The 19,104-nt window shown below is 37.0% G+C and overlaps 1 protein-coding gene across 3 annotated transcripts in view; it reads left to right on the forward strand.

Annotated features, from left to right (window-relative positions):
- IP6K2 (inositol hexakisphosphate kinase 2) overlaps positions 1-19,104 on the forward strand; it is a 45,104-nt gene that overhangs the window by 17,547 nt on the left and 8,453 nt on the right. For 2 of the 3 annotated variants that reach the window (XM_007499822.3, XM_001367539.4), the window contains exons 2-3: positions 15,753-16,064; positions 18,297-18,519. In XM_007499822.3, the coding sequence (XP_007499884.1) occupies positions 15,863-16,064; positions 18,297-18,519 (425 nt within the window). In that variant the 5' untranslated portion in view covers positions 15,753-15,862. Of the gene's footprint in view, positions 1-8,041; positions 8,066-15,752; positions 16,065-18,296; positions 18,520-19,104 lie in introns of those variants that run through there. The other variant, XM_056805090.1, reaches the window with a different exon arrangement.

The following is a 19,104-nucleotide window of genomic DNA, read 5'->3' on the forward strand; positions in this document are numbered from 1 at the left end:
TTCAATATTCTCTAGGCCTCAATATTCTCATCTATTTAATGAATAGTTGAGAGTAAATGATCAGTAAGGTCTCTTCTAGCACAAATATTCTTAGATTCCTATGAATCTGTAAAGTAATAATAATAACTTATTTCTATAGCTCTTTAAGGTTTTACTACTTATAACAATGGGCAACTCAGACATCTCTGGGCCTCAGTTTCTTAGTTGTAAAATGAAGGGGTTGGACCAGATGATCTCTAAGGTACTTTGAGCCTTTACTTTGCTCATAAGAAACCTGTGAGATAGGTAGAGCAAGTATTATAATTTTCATTTTGTAGTCACTAATATTTGGAGAAGTTGATGAACCTCCTGCCAGGGGAAGTCACATAACTAGTTAGTGTCAAACTAAGATTCGAAACCAAGTTTCTTGACTGTATGCACTCTTTCGGCTATACCATATTGTTTTCTTGAATTAATTTCTCTGAAAGTATTTTATATACTGTGAAGTAGATCTGAATTCAGGTACTGTCTTAGTTTGGTGCTGATCTATAGTATTATAATTTTCTTGAACTATTATATACAATAACTTTTAACTGCATAGGCATAACAGAAAAAAAAAAGGACTGGTAATACAGACTTGGTGGAAGGTTTTCTTTTATTGTCGTCTGGTGAGAGTTGAACTTGCTAAGAAAAGTAAGTATCTCCTGTTAAGAGATAGTTTGATACAGAATTGACTTGAAACAGGCTTGGGGAAGGAAAAGTGACTTAGAATAGGTCATTAAATAAGTAATTATACACATCAAAAATGTATATGAATGTTTCAGCATTGCATTTGGCAATATGTTTAGGATTGGTTCTTCCAAGAGGTTTCAAAGCAGAGAGATTTTGCTGGGACTGGGTTGTTAACAGCAGAAACCCGTGCTTATTTGCCCATCCTTTGCCAGAACAGGGATACACACACTTTGAGCTTGCTTTTGGGTGATTGGATAGGGTTTGGTTGGCTCCACCTTTGTTGACTTTTGATCCAGGTGGATCCTCCTCCTCCTCCTCCTCCAAGGCTACAGTTTTTGGCATGCCATTAGCCTCTTGTCATTTTTCTTTTCTTCAGTTCACAAACATTGATTAAACTTCTTTGTGCAGAAATACTTCATCTTTAAAAGAAGCACCCAAATTTCTTCTTCCCAGCTGCCTTGTCAGCTGTCAAAGCAACAGCTGACATAGTCCCAAGGGACTAAAATTAGCCTAGTTTTTGCCTTATGTTATGGCTAGAGTATAATAGCTTTTAGTTATATACTTCATATCAGTAAGTCTATTTGGCAAAGACTTCTATACAAAAAGTCTAATTTGGTGAAATTCATTTAATAAACATTTACTGAGTGTGCAGTACTATGTTCAGAACATTATGGTAAATATTTTGGAAAAGCCTAAGATGAATAAAATTAAGGTGCCTTCCTTCAAAGAATTTATTCAAATAGAGCACATGAGTCATGTACACAGATAATATATAATACAAGGTTATATATGTGCCATTAGAAAAGTAGAAATGAAATGTCATGGGAACTTTAGAAGACAAAGATAAAAAATGTTTATGATGGTAGCATTTTGAGCTGGTCTTTGAAGGATGAAAAGATGAGATTAGACAAAAATTGGTAAGACTTTCTTTCCAAGTAGAGGGAGGGGACTATTCTGTAAACAAATGAAAGGAGTCATGTAAGCATGGGGCATATTTGGGGAAATGATGAATAGTTTGGGATTCTGATGATAAAAATAAGTCTTTGAATTCCAGCATAAATTTGTTATTTATTCAGTAGGTAGTCAGAAACCAGAAAAGGGTTTTTGAGCCAAGTGTATATGTGTATCTTGATAATATTTGTGCATTAGCAATATTAATACAGTGTAGAGTAAGTTCAAATGATTCATTGGAGATAGGAGAAATTGTAAATGAGACCAGTTAATGTGAAGTTAGATCTTCAATATGCTCTTGTTGGTTTTCAGCAAATCTACAGTTCTGGGCTAAAAGTTTGTTACAAATGACAGATTTACTATAATATTGATTGGTAAGGTACAGTCTTTGACTACTTGTCTCAGAGAAACAGAGACAAGGGTTAACTACTACAATAGATGGCAAAGTTTTTGTGAAGAGAGAAAATGTATTCTAGGGATTATCCTTTTCATCAATACAAAATTAAGCCAAAGACTGAAATTTCAAGCACACAAGTTGATGGTAATAAATAAAGCTGAACCATTTAGTGAATGTAATAAAGTAGAGTGGATGGGCAGATATGGAGTGAGACCAAGAAAAGAAAGAATTGTTTGGTATGGTCTTTTACAATCATACTTAGAATTGCTAGAAGGTAGAAGGTAGTTTGAATGTGTATAATAGATTTTTTTATGTGTCTCTGGTGGATTTGAGAAGCTATGGGTGAGGTGGAATGGTGAACGGAGTAAGAGTAGGTAGGGGCAACTCTTACCTCCCTTCCCCATATAGCCTTGCCCATACACTTTGGGTAAGTAACATTCTGATCATTTGAATTTGCTGTAGTCTGTGCTTCTAAACTTAAAATGTTAAGACTTGCTCCCAGGGAGGAGAGTAAATTGCATGATCAGGAATACTTGTTTGTGTTAAGCTATTCCTTGTTATTGTGGCTGAGGTTGAGCTCAGTTTTCTCAGAGCTGGAGTTTTATTTTGAGAGGATCCAAGTGTAGTGCAGTGAAAGTGCTTTGGAGTCAGAAGAGCTCTGTCTGGATAATAATACTTAACACAGAATTGTGAGAAAGGGGCTTTGCAGAGATTATATAAATATGAGTTATTATTACCTTCTACAAGAAATTAAAGGACCCATGAAAATGAAACTGGGAGAGAACTTTATCAGAATAGTAATAATAACAAACTCATTTAAATACTGTCTATTTAGGCATTGGGTTAAATGCTTTCCAATTATTTGGTTTTCACAACAATTCTGGAAGGTGGGTGCTATAATTATCCCCGTTTTGTAGATGAGGAAACTGAAGCAAACAGGTAATGTGATAGGACCAGTGAGTGTCTGTAACTGGATTTGAACTCAGATCTTTCTGACTCTGAACCCAGTGTTCTATCCACTGTACCACCTACCTTCCTAGTGAGAGCACAGAGTAGCATCTTCTTGTCTCCAGATGGTTTCCCTGTCCTTACATCACAGTTCACTCAACATCCTTCTGTAAAGAATGAATGATAGATTATTTAGACCACAACCTGATTTTATAGATGAGGAAACAGACCAAGAGAGTTGTAACTTGCCCAAGGTTACTTAGCTTTTAGTAAATAGCACATCCAGGATCTTTCTCACATAAGCTTTGACTCTATAATGGGCACTCTTTCCATTAGATTGAATTATCTTTTTTGTTCCCGTGACATGGAAAGTATTTTCTGATTTGTGATTCTTCCATTCAGTATTTACTTAATTTTATTGCTTGTGCTATGAACCAAGTCAGGTTTTTTAGATATCAATAAGTAGGCACTTATTGAGCACCTGCCATTTACTCTGGATTGTAGTAGGCGCTATAAAGCAGAATATTAAAATGTTTTAAATACTATTTTTAGCACTTAGTTTGTACCACACTCTGATGGAGAATGTAAGCAAGCACTTTGAGGTTAGAGACTGTAGTGCCTCAGGGTTCATTGTTCAGTATTGGTTGTCTGATACCTTGTGACTCTCTTCAAGGTGGTTGTTGTTTGTTTGTTTGTTTGTTTGTTTGTTTGTTTTGGCAAAGATACTGTACTGGTTTGCCATTTCCTAATCAGCTCTGTAACAGGATGAAGTGATGTGGTGAGAGTCACAGCTAGTTAAGTGGCTGAAGTTGGATTCCAACTTAGGTCTTCCTGACTCTGGTGTTCTATCCATTACACCACCTAACTGCCCCAACATAGTTCATAGTAATTCTTAGTTAAGTGCACATTATTATACTTGTATCTGTATCTAGAATTGTTTTGTGTCTGTCTTGCCTTTTCCAACTGTGCTGTAAAATCTTTACATTGCCTTAGTGTTGAGCACAGTGTAGATTCTTACTTTTTGGTTTTCACACAGGCTATTAGTACAAATTCAGAATGTTTATACTTTGACAGAGAACTACTTAGATTTCTTAATTTTACTGCTTCATACTTCCATAACCATGAAGTTTTGTTTATTTAGTGCCTTCCTAGATGCTATATCAGAGAAGTTTTGGAAAGGGGATTGTGCAATGAGTCAGGATAATATCGGATCTTCACTTTTCTAGCCTGGGAAGGCTGAATGCTTGGGTACATGTATATAAGTGAAGCAGAAGCTAGGTACCTGCCCTTGAAGGGAATAACAAGTTACAATGTAGCTATGAAGAGAGAACATCTTGAAACTATGGGAGAACACTTTGGATCATGGGATTTGACCTAGAAAATATTTTAGAAATATCTGGTTCATCACTTTTTATGGATGAGGGAACTGTAAAATTGAGATTTGAACCCAAGTTTTCTAAGCCTAAATCTAAACCCTTACTTTGGTTACTCTCCAAGTACTTATTGATCAGCAAATAAAAACTGAGACTTGGTATTTCATTCAATTTTTGAGCTCAGTGATATGGAAAGAGGTCATTTCTTTGAAATAGTTTGTTCTTGCTACAGTTTAGAGGCTCTGGATCAAGTAAATTGTTGAAAGCTAATGTGAACATTGCTTATTACTCTGAAATGCCCATTTTTAAATATCATCCTCACTCTCCTGAATTTTGGTAGCAAAGTTCTTATCAAAGTTAAAGTATTTGAATAATTTGGATCATATTCTGACAGTTTTTTGTTCTGTACTTTATCTTGGATTGCGTGGACAATGATTCAGTATTACAATGTTTAGTGTTTCATAGAATTTAGAATAAAGACAGTAATTGTTGTTGGAAGAGGAATAGATGTGACTTTTTAAAAAGATGAGCAAGAAGGTATCTTTGTAATCTATAAATATTACATGTTCAGCCATGTACACTGTAAATAATAGCCTTTACCAAATGCATTTCACAAGGACCACAATTAACATACCCTAGTGAAATGTGATCATGAAAAAAAAGCCATGAATTATTTTATGTGATTGGCTTAGTTTTTATGTACTCAGAGAGATCATAACAGCTGTAACCAATGGTACTGATCCAACCATCCAATATCATCTTATTTTACTTGACTGCAATATAGTAGTTTTGACTTACAAGTGCTAGAAAGGGTAAAGAAACAAAATTACTTGAGGTTTACCTTTATAACTGAACCGATTTCCTAATAGTGATTGTTAACTTTTATACAGGTGTTAACATCTGTTATAGGAACTGGCAGTATGTTTTTACATGTTCTGAGTTTTAATTCAGTGACATTTCTAAGTTGCTTTGTTTAAATAAATTGAACAAATGATAAAAAAAGATGTGTGTGTGTATATATGTGTGTGTATATATGTATATATATGGGATATATATAGAATATTTTAAATAACTTGTGCAAATACCCAATATTCCTTATAGTTTTACTTCTAAATAGAAAGTTTTATATTTTAAAGTTCTTTGAGTGAAAGCTGCCAAAATTTATGTAGTTTAAGCTGCATAATCTTGGCCCATTTTTTTTTTAAACCCTTACTTTCCATCTTGGAATCAGTACTGTGTATTGGTTCCAAGGCAGAAGAGTGGTAAGGGCTAGGCAATGAGGGTTAAGTGACTTGCTCAGGGTAACACAGCTAGGAAGTGTCTGAGGCCAGATTTGAATCTAGGACCTCCCATCTATAGGTCTGACTCTCAATCCACTGAGCCACCCAGCTGCCCCCAGAACCTCTTGATTTTGTAGCTTAATGCAAGCAGCTAGTAAATATTCTTTCCCTGGGCTGTTGATTGGATACAAAAATTATAGTTAACCACTAGTAGAAGTTAGTTGCATTGTGGCCCCATTTGATGATGGCCTTCTAAATAAAGATTAGTAGTTGCCCTCTTTCCCACCTTTGATTTATCTTATTAGTGCTGCATTTGCTTTGGACAGATTGATTTGGATGACTTTGTGCTTCCTTAGTGGCTGAGTTTTTTTCAGTTCCAAACTTAGGACACTTAGTTCCTCTGACTGCATAGGAAGATACTTAGCTCCTCTGATTGCATCTTTTTAGATTTGAAATGACAGGATCATTACAATAAACAAGGAGACCTCTGCTTTTACGGAGAACTGCTTCTTCTATCTCTCCTGTCTGCTTATGAGAGTTTGTAGGATTTGGGCTTGTCTGAATAATGGTTAAGTAAAAGGGGAGGGGGATAAAGGGAAAGGGAGGGAGAGAGAGAAAAGGGGGAAGGAGAGAATGTGTTCATTTATTTGTGAGACTTTCTCCAATTTTAATTTTTTAAAAAATATTTTTCCATATTTCCACGATTCATTTTTTCCCCCTCCCTTCAGCCCTCCCCCCTCCTGGAGCTGACAAACAATTCCACTGGGTTATACAAATGTTATCACTTGATATCTATTTCCATATTATTCATTTTTGCAATAGAGTAATCTTTTAAAACCAAAACCCCAAATTCATGTACCCTTATAAACAAGTAATATGTCATATGTTTTTCTTCTGCGTTTCAACTCCCACAGTTTCTCTAGATGTGGATAACATTCTTTCTCATAAGTCCCTCTGGATTGTTCTGGATCATTACATTGCTGCTAGTATATAAAGTCCATTACATTGGATAGTTCCACAATGTTTTACTTTCTGTGCACAATGCTCTCTTAGTTCTGTTCATTTCACTCTGCATCAGTTCATGGAGGTTCTTCCAGTTCATATAGAAATCCTTCCTTACAGTACAATAGTATTCCATCACCATCATATACCACAATTTGTTCAGCCATTCCACAATCAAGGGACAACCCCATATTTTCCAATTTTTTACCACTACAAAGAAACGCATATGAATATTTTCATTATTATCTCTTTGGGGTACAAACCCAATAGTGGTATTGCTGGATCAAAGGACATACTTTCTTTTAAAGCCCTTTGGGCATAATTCCAAATTGCCTTCCAGAATGGATTAATCCACAACTCTACCAACAATGCATTAATGTCCCAATTTTGCATTTGTGAGATTCTTAATGTGAATTTTTTGTTAAATAGCATTTGCCTTTGAACTCTTTAACTAGTTTCACTGACATTTGGGAAAATCATTCCCATTTTAAAAGCTTTATATTATTCTTTCCTGATCTGTTCAAGAAAGAATTTCTCTATAGTAGCTCTAGGTTTTGTTCAAGTAACTAGCTAGCTTCTGGCTGAGTGGTCAAAACTAGAATTGATCTTTAAAAAACAAACAAACAAAACCAAAAAACCTTCTTTACTTTCTGTTTTAGAATTGATACCAAGGGTTGGCTCCAAGGCAGAAGATCATGGTAAGGACTAGGCAGTGGGGTTAAGTGACTTGCCCAGGGTACCACAGCTAGGAAGTGTCTGAGGCCAGATTTAAACATAGGATCTTCTATCTCTAGGCCAGGCTCTCAGTCCACTGAGACACCTAGCTGCACTGTTGAAATGGAGCTTCGATGCATTAAGTTAAGCAAGTCATATATTTTATATTCATATTGCTAAAAGGAACTTGCTCACAGAAATAGTAAAAGTCAAGACCCAAACCAAAGAACTCTTGACTCTGCATTGCCCTTGTCAGCTCATGCATGAGATAAATTATATATTTTAATAAATGCAAAATATAAACTTGATTGCAGTAATATATTTGAAAGAACAGTTTCACAGTCAACATATTTTGGTTTGTGATTATTTAGATTATCTGTCAAAAATGTAATGATTACTTGATTTCTTTACTACATGGTTAATCCTTGCACAGAGACTTGCATTTCACAATAGTTTATGATGAGACCAAGCTTTAAGTGCATTCATAGCCATCATCTCATTTGATCCTCACAATAGCCCTTTGAAGCAGACTGGGCAGTTATTTTAGCCAGACTCAGAGAGGGGAAATCATTTGTATGAACTGCATGAAGATCACCCAGAGAAAAGATGGTAGAGGTGGAATTCAAACCTAGGCTTCTTGTTTAGTGCTATTTTTACTATGTATCTTGTCTTCCCTCAGTAACTTAACAGTAAGTACTCAGTAAGTATTTTTGGATTTAGTTTTTATTTGTCCGTTGCTGAGATTTTAGGGAAAGTACAATTAGACTTACAAATTTTAGTTTATATGTGTGTAATATGTGTGCTTTAGCTTTTGAGGAATTAAAAATCAGGAAGCCACTCAAAGCAGATTCTTTCCTGATGCTTGGGAAGGGTTAATTATATTTTTTGCAGTATTTAAAATATTACAATTTTATTTCTATCCCCTACTGCCTCTGTTGAACTTTTGTTTCCTCCTAGGCACAAACAATTGGTGTTATTAGCATGAACATTTCCTATGTTCATTTAAATCAAATTATGTCAAATGGAAATGGATCAGAGGTTAAACAAAAGATCGACTCAAGGAATATTTGGTCACCTTTTTATTAGGCCAGTTAGATCCCAAACTAAATTAACATTAATTTTCAACTTTTTAAAAGATCCTTCAGCCATGTTAGTAGTGACATGAATTAAATATTCATGTGCTTAAATGTAGACTTTACATAATAGGGTTAATAGACATTTTCTCAAAGGTCATTGATATGAAGTATATAAGAAGGGTGGAATAGATGTATAAAATACACTAAAGAAGCCCATTGGTTTTAGTAATAGTTTATTCTGAAGAGAGCATTTCTCTGACTCCTTTACTACTTAATCCTTTACCCAGATCTGCAGGTATTCTCCGAAAACTCTTATTTCAGCTTTTTTTTTTTTAAATGCCTCACACTCTACTTAATCCCATTTACTTCTGTGGCATACATTTATAATTTCTATGCCAATGATTCCAAGGTATACACACAGCCCAAAGGGGCAAGAGGGGGGGGAGAGAGAGATTGAGAGATTCAAGGGCAGCTAGGGGTCTCAGTGGGTGGAGTGCCAGGCCTGGAGTTTGGAGGACCTGGGTTCAAGTGTGGCCTCAGATACTTCCTATCTGTGTGACCCTTGGGAAGTCACTTAACCCCAATTGCCTAGTCTTTCCCACTCCTCTACTTGGAACCAATACAATATTGTTTCTAAGACAGAAAGGAAGGGTTTAAAAAATATCTATATTTCTCTGTCTTTCCATCTATTTGTTTATCATTTCATTCTCATTGTAGTTCCTGAGGTCCAGTCTTCTTTCTCCAGCTACTTGGTGCAACAAGCAATTTTAATAAGATAAAAACAGGGATGAGATTGAGGGTAACCACAGTCTTCATTTAGACCTTCAATTGGGACCTCAAGGCAATTAACCTCTGCTGGTGGTGGATAACTGTAATTTTTATGTCTTGTCAGAATCTCAAGGAATCTTTTACTAGATATGTCAGAATTGAATTCATCATCTCTTTCACAAATGTCCTCACTTCCAAGTATTCCTTTTTATAGAAAAATGTTTTTCTCTTATTAAACCAATAAACATTACCATAAACATTTCAATATACAAAGAATAGAAAAGAGACTAGTATGTAATATTTCTATTATGTACAGTTTAGGGTTTTTAAATGAGTATAAAGTTTAACTTGACAGTAACAAAACTGTCCTTTTTATCTGTGCCCCTTTTGAACTTCCTTTTGTTCCTTTCTGAGTATTTTTAAATGTTTCATTGGCACTTTTTTCTCTTCCTGTCTCTATTATTTTATACCCCACCCCCACCCCTCCCCCTCACAAATTAGTCCTGCCTTGTAATTCAAACCAAACAAGCAACTATCACCTTTGTGCTTAAGAGACCAGAAGCATGCTTCATCATCAAAACTTCTGAATGGGGGGGGTGTGGGGGGGCAGCTGGGTAGCTCAGTGGATTGAGAGCCAGTCCTAGAGACGGGAGGTCCTAGGTTCAAATTTGGCCTCAGCCACTTCCCAGCTGTGTGACCCTGGGCAAGTCACTTGACCCCCATTGCCTAGCCCTTACCACTCTTCTGCCTTGGAGCCAATACACAGTATTGACTCCAAGACAGAAGGTAAGGGTTATTAAAAAAAAAAAAAAAAAACTTCTGAATCATTATCGGTTGGTGCATTGAACAGAAATCTGAAGTCTTTTGCATGTTTTCCTTTACATTTTTGTGTTCATAGTTCACTAGTTCTTCTTTCTTCTCACATCTTCCTATGTTTCTTTTGCCTTCTATATTATTGTTGTCATGACTATTCTCTAAAATCATTCTCTAAAAATTCTCTAAAATCTAAAACCATCACTCATACTTGAAATATTGACAACCTATTTCACCTCTTCACTCTCCCGTTTAATCCCTCCACATCCAATAGCTTGCCAATTCTTCTTGATGCTACTTTTCACAGTATCTGTTAACATCTTCAAGTCTTTATTCTCATCAATATACAATAGTTCAGACCTTCTTCACTTGTTGCCTGTACAATTTAAGGAGCTTCCTTACTGGCTTCCCTGTTTCCATTCTTTCTCCTATGAATCCATTGCATAACTGCCTAAATAATATTCCTAAAGTATATATTTGATCATGCCACTCTTCTACTTGCTCTGCTCTATGGCCTCTAGGATAAAATACAAACTCCTTACCTTAGCATTTTTACATTCCACAATCTGGCTCTAGCTTATCTTCTCACACTTATTTCACATTCCCCTTTATACACTCTACATTCAATGCTCCCAAATCTTTTCCTTCAGTCTTTTACTTCCTTGGATTCACTCACAACTGGAATGTACTTAAAAGCAACCAGAAGGCCCAAAGGATAGAGCACTGGGCTTAGAGTTAGGAAGCCCAGCATTCCAGTGTGGCCTTAGACACTTTGCTAACTGTGTGACCTTGCATAAGCCACTTATCTTCTGTTTGCCTCAGTTTCCTCAAGTATAAAATGGGAAAGATATCAGAGAAATTCATCAGCAGATAAGGAACAAATTGTTCACTCCTCTGAATTTCCCATGGAGAGATCATTCATCAAGATTTTAAAAGACAGGACAGCCTATTTGAATTTAATTAGATGCATGCCTGATATCGCTCCTCATCCCTTTTCTCTGACCTCTCCTGCTCCTACCCACACCTGCTGCCCTTCTCTCTTAGTTTCTTCTCTGCCTAATAATTTACTTTTGTTAAATAACCCTGGAGCCACTCTGAGACTTCTTTTTTACTTTGGGCCCAAAGTTCAGTACTAGATAAAGAGCAGAGAAATAATATGAGCAGTGAGAAGTAGTGGTATCATTGCTAGTATTCCTTACAGTTTTCAGCCTCATAGTTGTAGACTTCACTATTGCCACAAAGCTGGATGATACTTATAGAAAAGTTCTGGAACATAATCCCAGGAGAGTCAACAATCATATTTCTTTCCACTTGTATTTGTTCTTTCTAGGTAGGATAGGCCATAGTGATAAACTCCTTTGGGTAGTACTTCAGTTATCTGTCAGAATTGCCTACTTGAATGTTCTGGAAGTTCCAGGAGAATAGGTTAAATAGCCTAGCAGTTTCTACTTCTCAGCCTCTTCTGATTGAAAGGCAGTTAGGTGGTTTATTGGTGGTCCTGGGTCTGGAGTCAGGATGACTTGAATTCAAATTCAGCCTTAAACATTTACTACTAGTGCAATGCTAAGCAAGTCACTTCTTAAAACCTCTGTCTGCTTCACTTTCCTCAACTGTAAAATGGGGATGATAATAGCAAATTATTCTTCCAGGGTGGCTATGAGGATCAAATGAGCTAATATTTGTGAAGCATGTATCACAGTGCCTGGTTTATAGTAGGCACTTAATAAATACATGTTTTCCTTCCTTCTGTCATCAGATTTGACTTTTAGTAGAATTGGATCTATTTTTCTTATAACTTGAGACTCAGTTGACTCTAGTGGCCTGTTACACAGGTGACAAATGCCCCACAGACCCAGTAGGGTGTTGTGTTGTTCCTGGAACTGAGCAAGCTGCCAAGTCATGCACAGTCGCTAATGAGTACATTGGGGATGTAGGAAAAGTTTGTATGTGATCAAAGATCCATTGCTAGGGCAGAGACACCAATAAATCTTAGAAATAAGAGCCTTGAGAAGTCAGCTAAGAGTTCTCCCTCCCTGACCATGAGTCCCTCCTTAAACATTCCTGAAAAATGGGCATAGAGCCTCTTCTGGGAGACCACCATTGCTAATAGTGGGAAACATTCCACTAAAGATAATACTGGTAATAGATACCTAATATTTATGTATATACTGCTTCAAAGTTTACAACATATTTTATATTATTTAATCTTCATGAAAACCCTGCATATAAGTGTCTTGAGGCACGATTCAAAATTGAGTTCTTCTGACTCCAAGTTAAATACTCTTTACTTGGCTGCCTCAAACATGAGGTACTCTTTAGTGTAGATTGCAAAGGTTCAGTGCTTCATATTTGGTGAGAAGGAAGTAGCGAACCTAAGAGGAAAAAGAAGTCAGGAGCTAAGCTTATTTCTGTAGGTCAGAAATAATTTTCTATCTAGTGAAATAACTGCTAAAGGGTTTTTTAGGATATTTGAAAGGATCGGTTCACTGCAAGGAAGGATTACAAACTCTTCATTTTGTAGAAGAGGAAAATGAGTCTTGAAAATGTGAATGGTTTAGCCCAGTGTGACACACAAAGAATTGGAGCTGGCATTTAGATTTTGGTATTTGTGAAAAAGCTAATTATTTTAAGTGTTATAAAACTGCATTATCAAAGTGATACCTGACAAATGCTTTGAGAATTAGCCAGCAAGCTACAAACTAGCAGCTTTCTATGAAGAGGTCTTTACAATAGATATAACCATAACTAACCATAACTAAGAGAATGGAACTGGCAAGGAAACCCCAATAGTGGAATGCAAAATGAGTTGGACTGCCACCATCTGGATAGTTTGGAATATTGCCGACATGCTGTATTATTGCTGCAAACTCCTTCATAGTGATTCAATTTATTCCTGCCTAAATCAACTAAATAACTGAGAGAAAATTTCTAAAATACTTTAAAATATATGCCCTGTGGGAAATTTGGCTGTGCCTTGTGTTTCCAGACCCTTCCCTTGAAGCTCAGTGACTATATCGTCTAATGTCCAGACTAAGATATTATAGCATCCGCAGCCCCCATAGGAATTTGAGATGAAAGAAAATTCAAGTGACTGGCATTTTGGGGGTAGTTTCCTGATTCATATTCCTTTGTCAAGTGGGAATAGAAAATGCAGACTTAGGGAACTAATAAGGAAATAAAATGCAACTAGTTTTAATAGGCCTACTAGGCTTTAAGAACTTTGAAGAAAAATTATCTTTTAAAGCAAAAGAGAAATTACATGTTGAAAGCCTGCCATTGATCAGGCTTAATGCATTTTTGGTTGATGTAGATATTATATCAATATTAGAGATAATGAAAAATCTTATTTGTTATTTATTCCAAACCCTCCTTCCCCCCATTTAATAGATTAAAGAAACAAGTCCCATTGCAAGTTAGTAGCAGAGCTGGGCCTAGAAACTAGTCCCCAGAGTTCTAGTTTGGTGTTCTTTCCACACACTGTGACTGCCTCTCATATTTTCCAGTTAGAGTAGCCAGTGGGTATATCTGTACCTTGAAAGAAAGATGCTGTCTTTCCTCTGGGGAGGTATTCATATCCATTCCTTGTTCTCCCTTATCTTCACATCCCTTATCTTCACGTACATAATGGGGACAATCTGACAGATTCACCCCTAGGGCTGTAAATGTGCTGAATGAGAATTGTGTGTGACTTTTCTAACTGCACTAAGTAGTTACATCTTAATACTGTAGAAAAGCTCTGGAAGGTTGGACACTTGTGAGAATTTCAGTCTTAGCCAAAAATTAAGGTAGCTTAAAATATTCAGATTAGAGTTATACAGGCTGGTAAGGGAATGAAATGGGATTGTATCTATATTAAACAGTAAATAGTTTACCATCCTCAGGGACAAAGTGTTCTGCACTCATTTATAGTGGGCTTTCCATTGTTGCAGATCAGTGCTCTTCCTGCAACAGATCCTGTCAGGAGGACCTTGGTTTTAATGCCATGCTAAAGCTTTTGTCCATCAGGATAGACAGATTAAAAATAATCCAGTGACCTAGAACACTTTGTCTCTCTTTTTAAATCAAGCACCTTATTTTGCAGGTAACCTTCTTTCAGGTATAACAGGTTCCAAATTGTTTTTAGATACAGTAGTTAATGATTGAAATGATTGAGTTTCATCATCAGTAAGCTATTTCTTTTTGTTTTTGGTCCTCTGCCACAGCAATGTTTATAGACAGCCAAAGTAACACACTCAGGGAAGAGATGGAGGGCTATACAATAGGGTTGTAGCACCTTTGGACTTTTTTAGTTGGAGCTTAGAATTATCTTTTTCTCTCCCAAAATCTTTTGGAGATTTAGTAAATTGCAAACATTGAACAACCAGTATGTCTCAAATTGCCTTGGTCTGTGAAATAGTTATAGGTTTAGGTTTTCTTGTGTTGAAATGGGCTTTTAAACCAGTAATCACTGGAAACTGGAAGAAATTGGCACTTCAGTTATTCATTCCTTTCTGTAGATAATAGTAGGGATTTAAGTATTTAATATTTAAATTTATAATTTGACCTTAATGAAGGAAAATGGGGTAGGGGAAATGGCTTTGACTGTTAACAGTAGGTGAACTCTCAACTAATCTTATTCTCTAAAGTAGTGTCAAATTCTTTTGTTTACCAATGTAAATCATTGGGCTGTTAAAATTTCAGGTTCTTTTCCTCTATGAAAATATCTTGACAATAAGCCAACAGATATTTGTAGTGTTTGTTGTGTCAAACAAGGAAGAGACAACAAAAGTGCTTTGCCCTCTCTGATTTTATAGTTTAGTTGGGAAAAACAGATTAGCCTAGTACCTCAAAAAAACTGAATGAAGAATAGTACAAGATACATATTATATTATTGTTCTTGAATTATCAATATAGTATGTATTCCCTATATCAGAACTCTTTAAACAAAACAAACCACATACACTAGAAAATGACACAAAATTATGAAAGTATTCTTTCACCTTAGGTTAAAGATATTTTTATTTTTCTCTTGGAATATTAGATTTGGAGTTAGAAAACCTGAATCAGATTCTTGGCCCAGTTACTTAGTCGCTTGTACAGTCTTGGCTAAGTTATTGTCCCAGGCTTCAGTTACCATCTATAAAATTGGAGGGTTGAGGTTAAATGGACTCTCAGCTGTAAATTAGGTTCTCTCCCTTCTAGTTTTAAAATTTAAGATTTTATTAAATCTTTCAGGTTGTGTTTGTGTGATTTTGGAGTAAAGGTACAAACTGTATTTGGACCAAGGTGATAATTCATTGGGACACCAAAGGAGGAGTGTAAGGTAGATTCTGAAGTGTTGCTCAGAGTTCAAGGAAGGGTGAGGCTCCCAGGAGATGTGGTAGCCAAAATAAACTGGGAGTAGCAGGTTATGTTTTTCTCTGTTGTTTCTCCTAGACCTGGTCTTTTCTCTCCTCTGCCTCTGAAAGTGGTACAGCCAGCCTAGCAGCCAGCTGCAGCAGAGCTAGGTCTCTAGCTTCCCGTTGGCTGCTTTTCTGGTAGGAGGAGCCTTTGGCATTGTTTGTCTTCTCTTGCATGAGCTCATTCTTGTTTGTCTTCCTGCTGGAGACTCCAAGAACCATTTCAGTTTCTGCTTCCCAGAGAGAAGGGTGGAGCTGATTTCTTCCCTGGCTTGAACTTTGTTTAGGATTCTTATCTTGCAATTTACTCACAGCTCCCGATTTCATTGTGTTTCTGACAGAACTTCTTGACTGCAATCAGTAGCTTTGGAGGCACAGAATTGGGGATTCCTCTGCTTTTGAGCTGCCTTTCTTCACACTGCCGCATTGTTCTGTCTAATGTACTACAAGGATGAGCCCAGCATTTGGAGCTATGGAAGTGGAGCACTATGCCAAGGGAGTTCTGCTGGAACCTTTTGTTCACCAGGTGGGAGGTCACTCCTGTGTCCTCCGGTTTAATGACTCAACCATCTGTAAGCCCCTCATCCAGAGGGAACACCAGTTCTATGAAACCCTCCCGACAGAAATGCGTAAATTTACTCCCCAATATAAAGGTAAGCAAGCATCCAACCTATACAAAGTGTTGGCTTTCCATTTTGTGTCTCATTCTGCTATTTGTCTTATCCTCCTTAAAGCCTCCTCAGTCTGGAGGAGGTTTTAGGGGGTTTCTCTTCCCATATTTTGCTGTTGCTAGAGCCGGGCTGTGGTGATGCAAGGGTGGACATGGCTTGCTAACAGCATTAGAGCTGAGCAGTTCTGTTGGGTAGTCATATCTTCCTTAGGCGGGGTCAGGTAAGTATTTGCTGGGAAATGTTCCCAGTCATAGACTGCTTTTATTTGACTCTCAGTTTGTTCTCTTTACTTTCCCTCTCCCTATTCCCCTTTCCAAGTATTGGGTAAGATTGCTCAATTGTTTTGTTGTGGAGGGTTGGGGGGGGGGCAGGGTTGGCTTGTTTTCTGTCTGGTGGCGTTGTTAGAAGCTGAACTGCTGTTTTCTGTTCTGGAATTCTTCTCAACTGTATCTTAAATACTTTTATCACAGTGTTGGGAATAACAGGGAAGATTTTGAAAGTATTTTTTTCTTAAATATTAGCAGCCTGTGTTTGCCCTTGAGGAGACACAAATTGGAGAATGCCTAGGTAGGCAAGGATCAATAGAAATGGGCTAAGGCTGAGTCAGAGGACTGTGGAAATGGAAATTCCCATTCTCCAAGGTGGGAGCTAGATGGTTACAGTGCACTGCAATTCCCAGATATTCCAGAAGCTGCTATCCAGAGGCACTCCATTGAATCAAACACACCGAGTTGTTTCTTCATTTTTATAAAGCATTTCTTTGGAGACTTTAATAGTCACCAGTATTGTGTGACCTTTTAGAAAGCATCATTTGTAAATACAGGAGCAATGTGCCAAGACTGTCAAAATTCATGTATTCTCATGTCTGAAAGACAGTGGAACTTCCCGGAATCCTCTGGAGCTTGTTGAAAATGTTGCTTTTAAAAGCAAAAATGTCCTAGACATGTACTGTAATGTGTAAATGATGGTTCTTTTTCAGTGAAGGGGAATGATTAGGGAACTTCACTTGGTCCTTCCTTTTGTGTTGTTTTTTTCCAGGACAAAGCCAAAGGCCTATGTTAGCTGGCTCTTCCCTGCCTGGCCCTTTCTCTCTGTAGTTCTTTCTTATGTGGCAGCGAGACTATCAGGCCAAGATTCTGAATTCCCCACCCCAGCTAATCCCTAACCCAGGTCCCTGAGTCGCCTGCCCACCTCAGAAGTCTCTCCCTGAGAACTCTTTCCCCTCCGGCCAATTGAGAGAGCACACGGCAAGGACTGAGCAGATTGAGTCATTGATGGGGGGCAAAGAGAGAGGACTGTGAGAAAAAACATTCAGCCAGTTGTAACGACGCTCACTCTTCGATAACTGCTGAAACTTTCTCATCGGGCGCTGGGGGCAGCCTTGTCAGCACTTTGCTCAAAGACTTATACTCCCCTGCCCATTTGCAGTGCTCTAGAGACTCAGAGGAGAAAAAAATGCTTTCAAGGTTCACCATGTTTCTGTGTATCCCAATACAATTTGCTGTGTATTGTGTTTTTGTTCTTTATTTCATGGGACTTTTGCAACCTCAATAAAATCAGTCATTGCTGGACAAAAAGGCTTGTCCAGTTCGCCGTAGATATAGGGTGCCCAAAGACACTCAGGGCAGCCTTTGCAGAGGAGGATGTTGTACTGTGTAATTTGTTCCCAACCACCCAACCCCTTTGTTTTGCTCTTGTAAGTCTTTGCTTCTCCCTAAAGCTCTTTAACCTTCAGTCAAATTTGTGTCCTGGTGGATGCTTTGGGCTTTGCTGTAATGCAAAACTTAAAGCTTTTGGTGTTTCTCAACAGGATATTTTTTTTCCTATAACAGGATATAAATAAAACAATAAAAAATGTTTTTACATCTTGCCAAGGGTTAGACCAGTCACTTTTTTTCTTCTTTAAATTAATAAACATTTTCAATAATGTAAAAACGTGTCCTGTAATTATTTGGTCCTTATATTGTTCAGTGCATCAGCAAGAAAAGACTGATCATTGTCTGGTCCATGATAAATTGTCTTCTCTGTGAGGTGTCATTTTGTCAAGATGTTTTGATATTTGTTAGGTTGGCAGATGAGTTTTGGGCCTCTGGCAACATAGAAACTAAGGAACAGGGTAAGAAAAAACAAACAAACGTTAAACTCATGTTGTATAAAGTGTGTATTTTCCCATCATGTTAAATTATTTTCTTCTCCTCCTCCTCCTTCCTATAGGTGTTGTATCAGTAAGCTTTGAAGAGGATGAAGATGGAAACTTATGTTTAATAGCATATCCATTAAAAGGGGACCATGGTAATTTAGACAGTATAGATAATTCAGACTGCGAACCCAAAAATAAGCTCTTAAGGTGGGCTAACAAAAAGACTCATTTACTAGAAACGGAGAAGATCACCAAGGAGTGGGTCCGACAGCACAGAAAAGAGGAAAAAATTAAAAGGTTGGTATAAAAACTACCCTAAATTGAGTCATTAAACTTACAAAATTTTTTTGCAATTGAATGATTTTTTTGAGTTTTTATGTTTCAGTATCATTCCCAGATTAGCAAGAGGGGATACTTAAGGAATCTGCAATATAATCAAATTATATCACTGCTGTTTATTAGCAGTTGATTGATATTAGAATCATATATTTGTAGGGGACCTGTAGCAGATACCAGTTGTGGAAGGAATATGGTTTTCTGTAATAATGCAAAAAGAGTAACTTTAAAATACTAGTTTTTACCATAGAATACTACCATTTGAAATTCTTCTTTATTGGGAAATATTTAATGTAAAGAAGTAGAGGATTAATTCATAGAGAATTTTCATCATGGATCCTCTGGTAAAAATTAATTGCCTGGAATATTAATAATATGGAAATAGGTCTTGATCAGTGACACATGTAAAACCCAGTGGAACTGCTCATTGGCTATGGGGAGGGGGGGAGAACATGATTCACTTAATCATGGAAAAATATTCTAAATTAATTAAACAAACTTTTAAAAATTTAATTGCCTGCTAGCAAAATATAGTGAAATGTGGAT

The sequence above is a fragment of the Monodelphis domestica genome, chromosome 7, assembly GCF_027887165.1.
Source record: "Monodelphis domestica isolate mMonDom1 chromosome 7, mMonDom1.pri, whole genome shotgun sequence".
NCBI lineage: Eukaryota > Metazoa > Chordata > Mammalia > Didelphimorphia > Didelphidae > Monodelphis > Monodelphis domestica.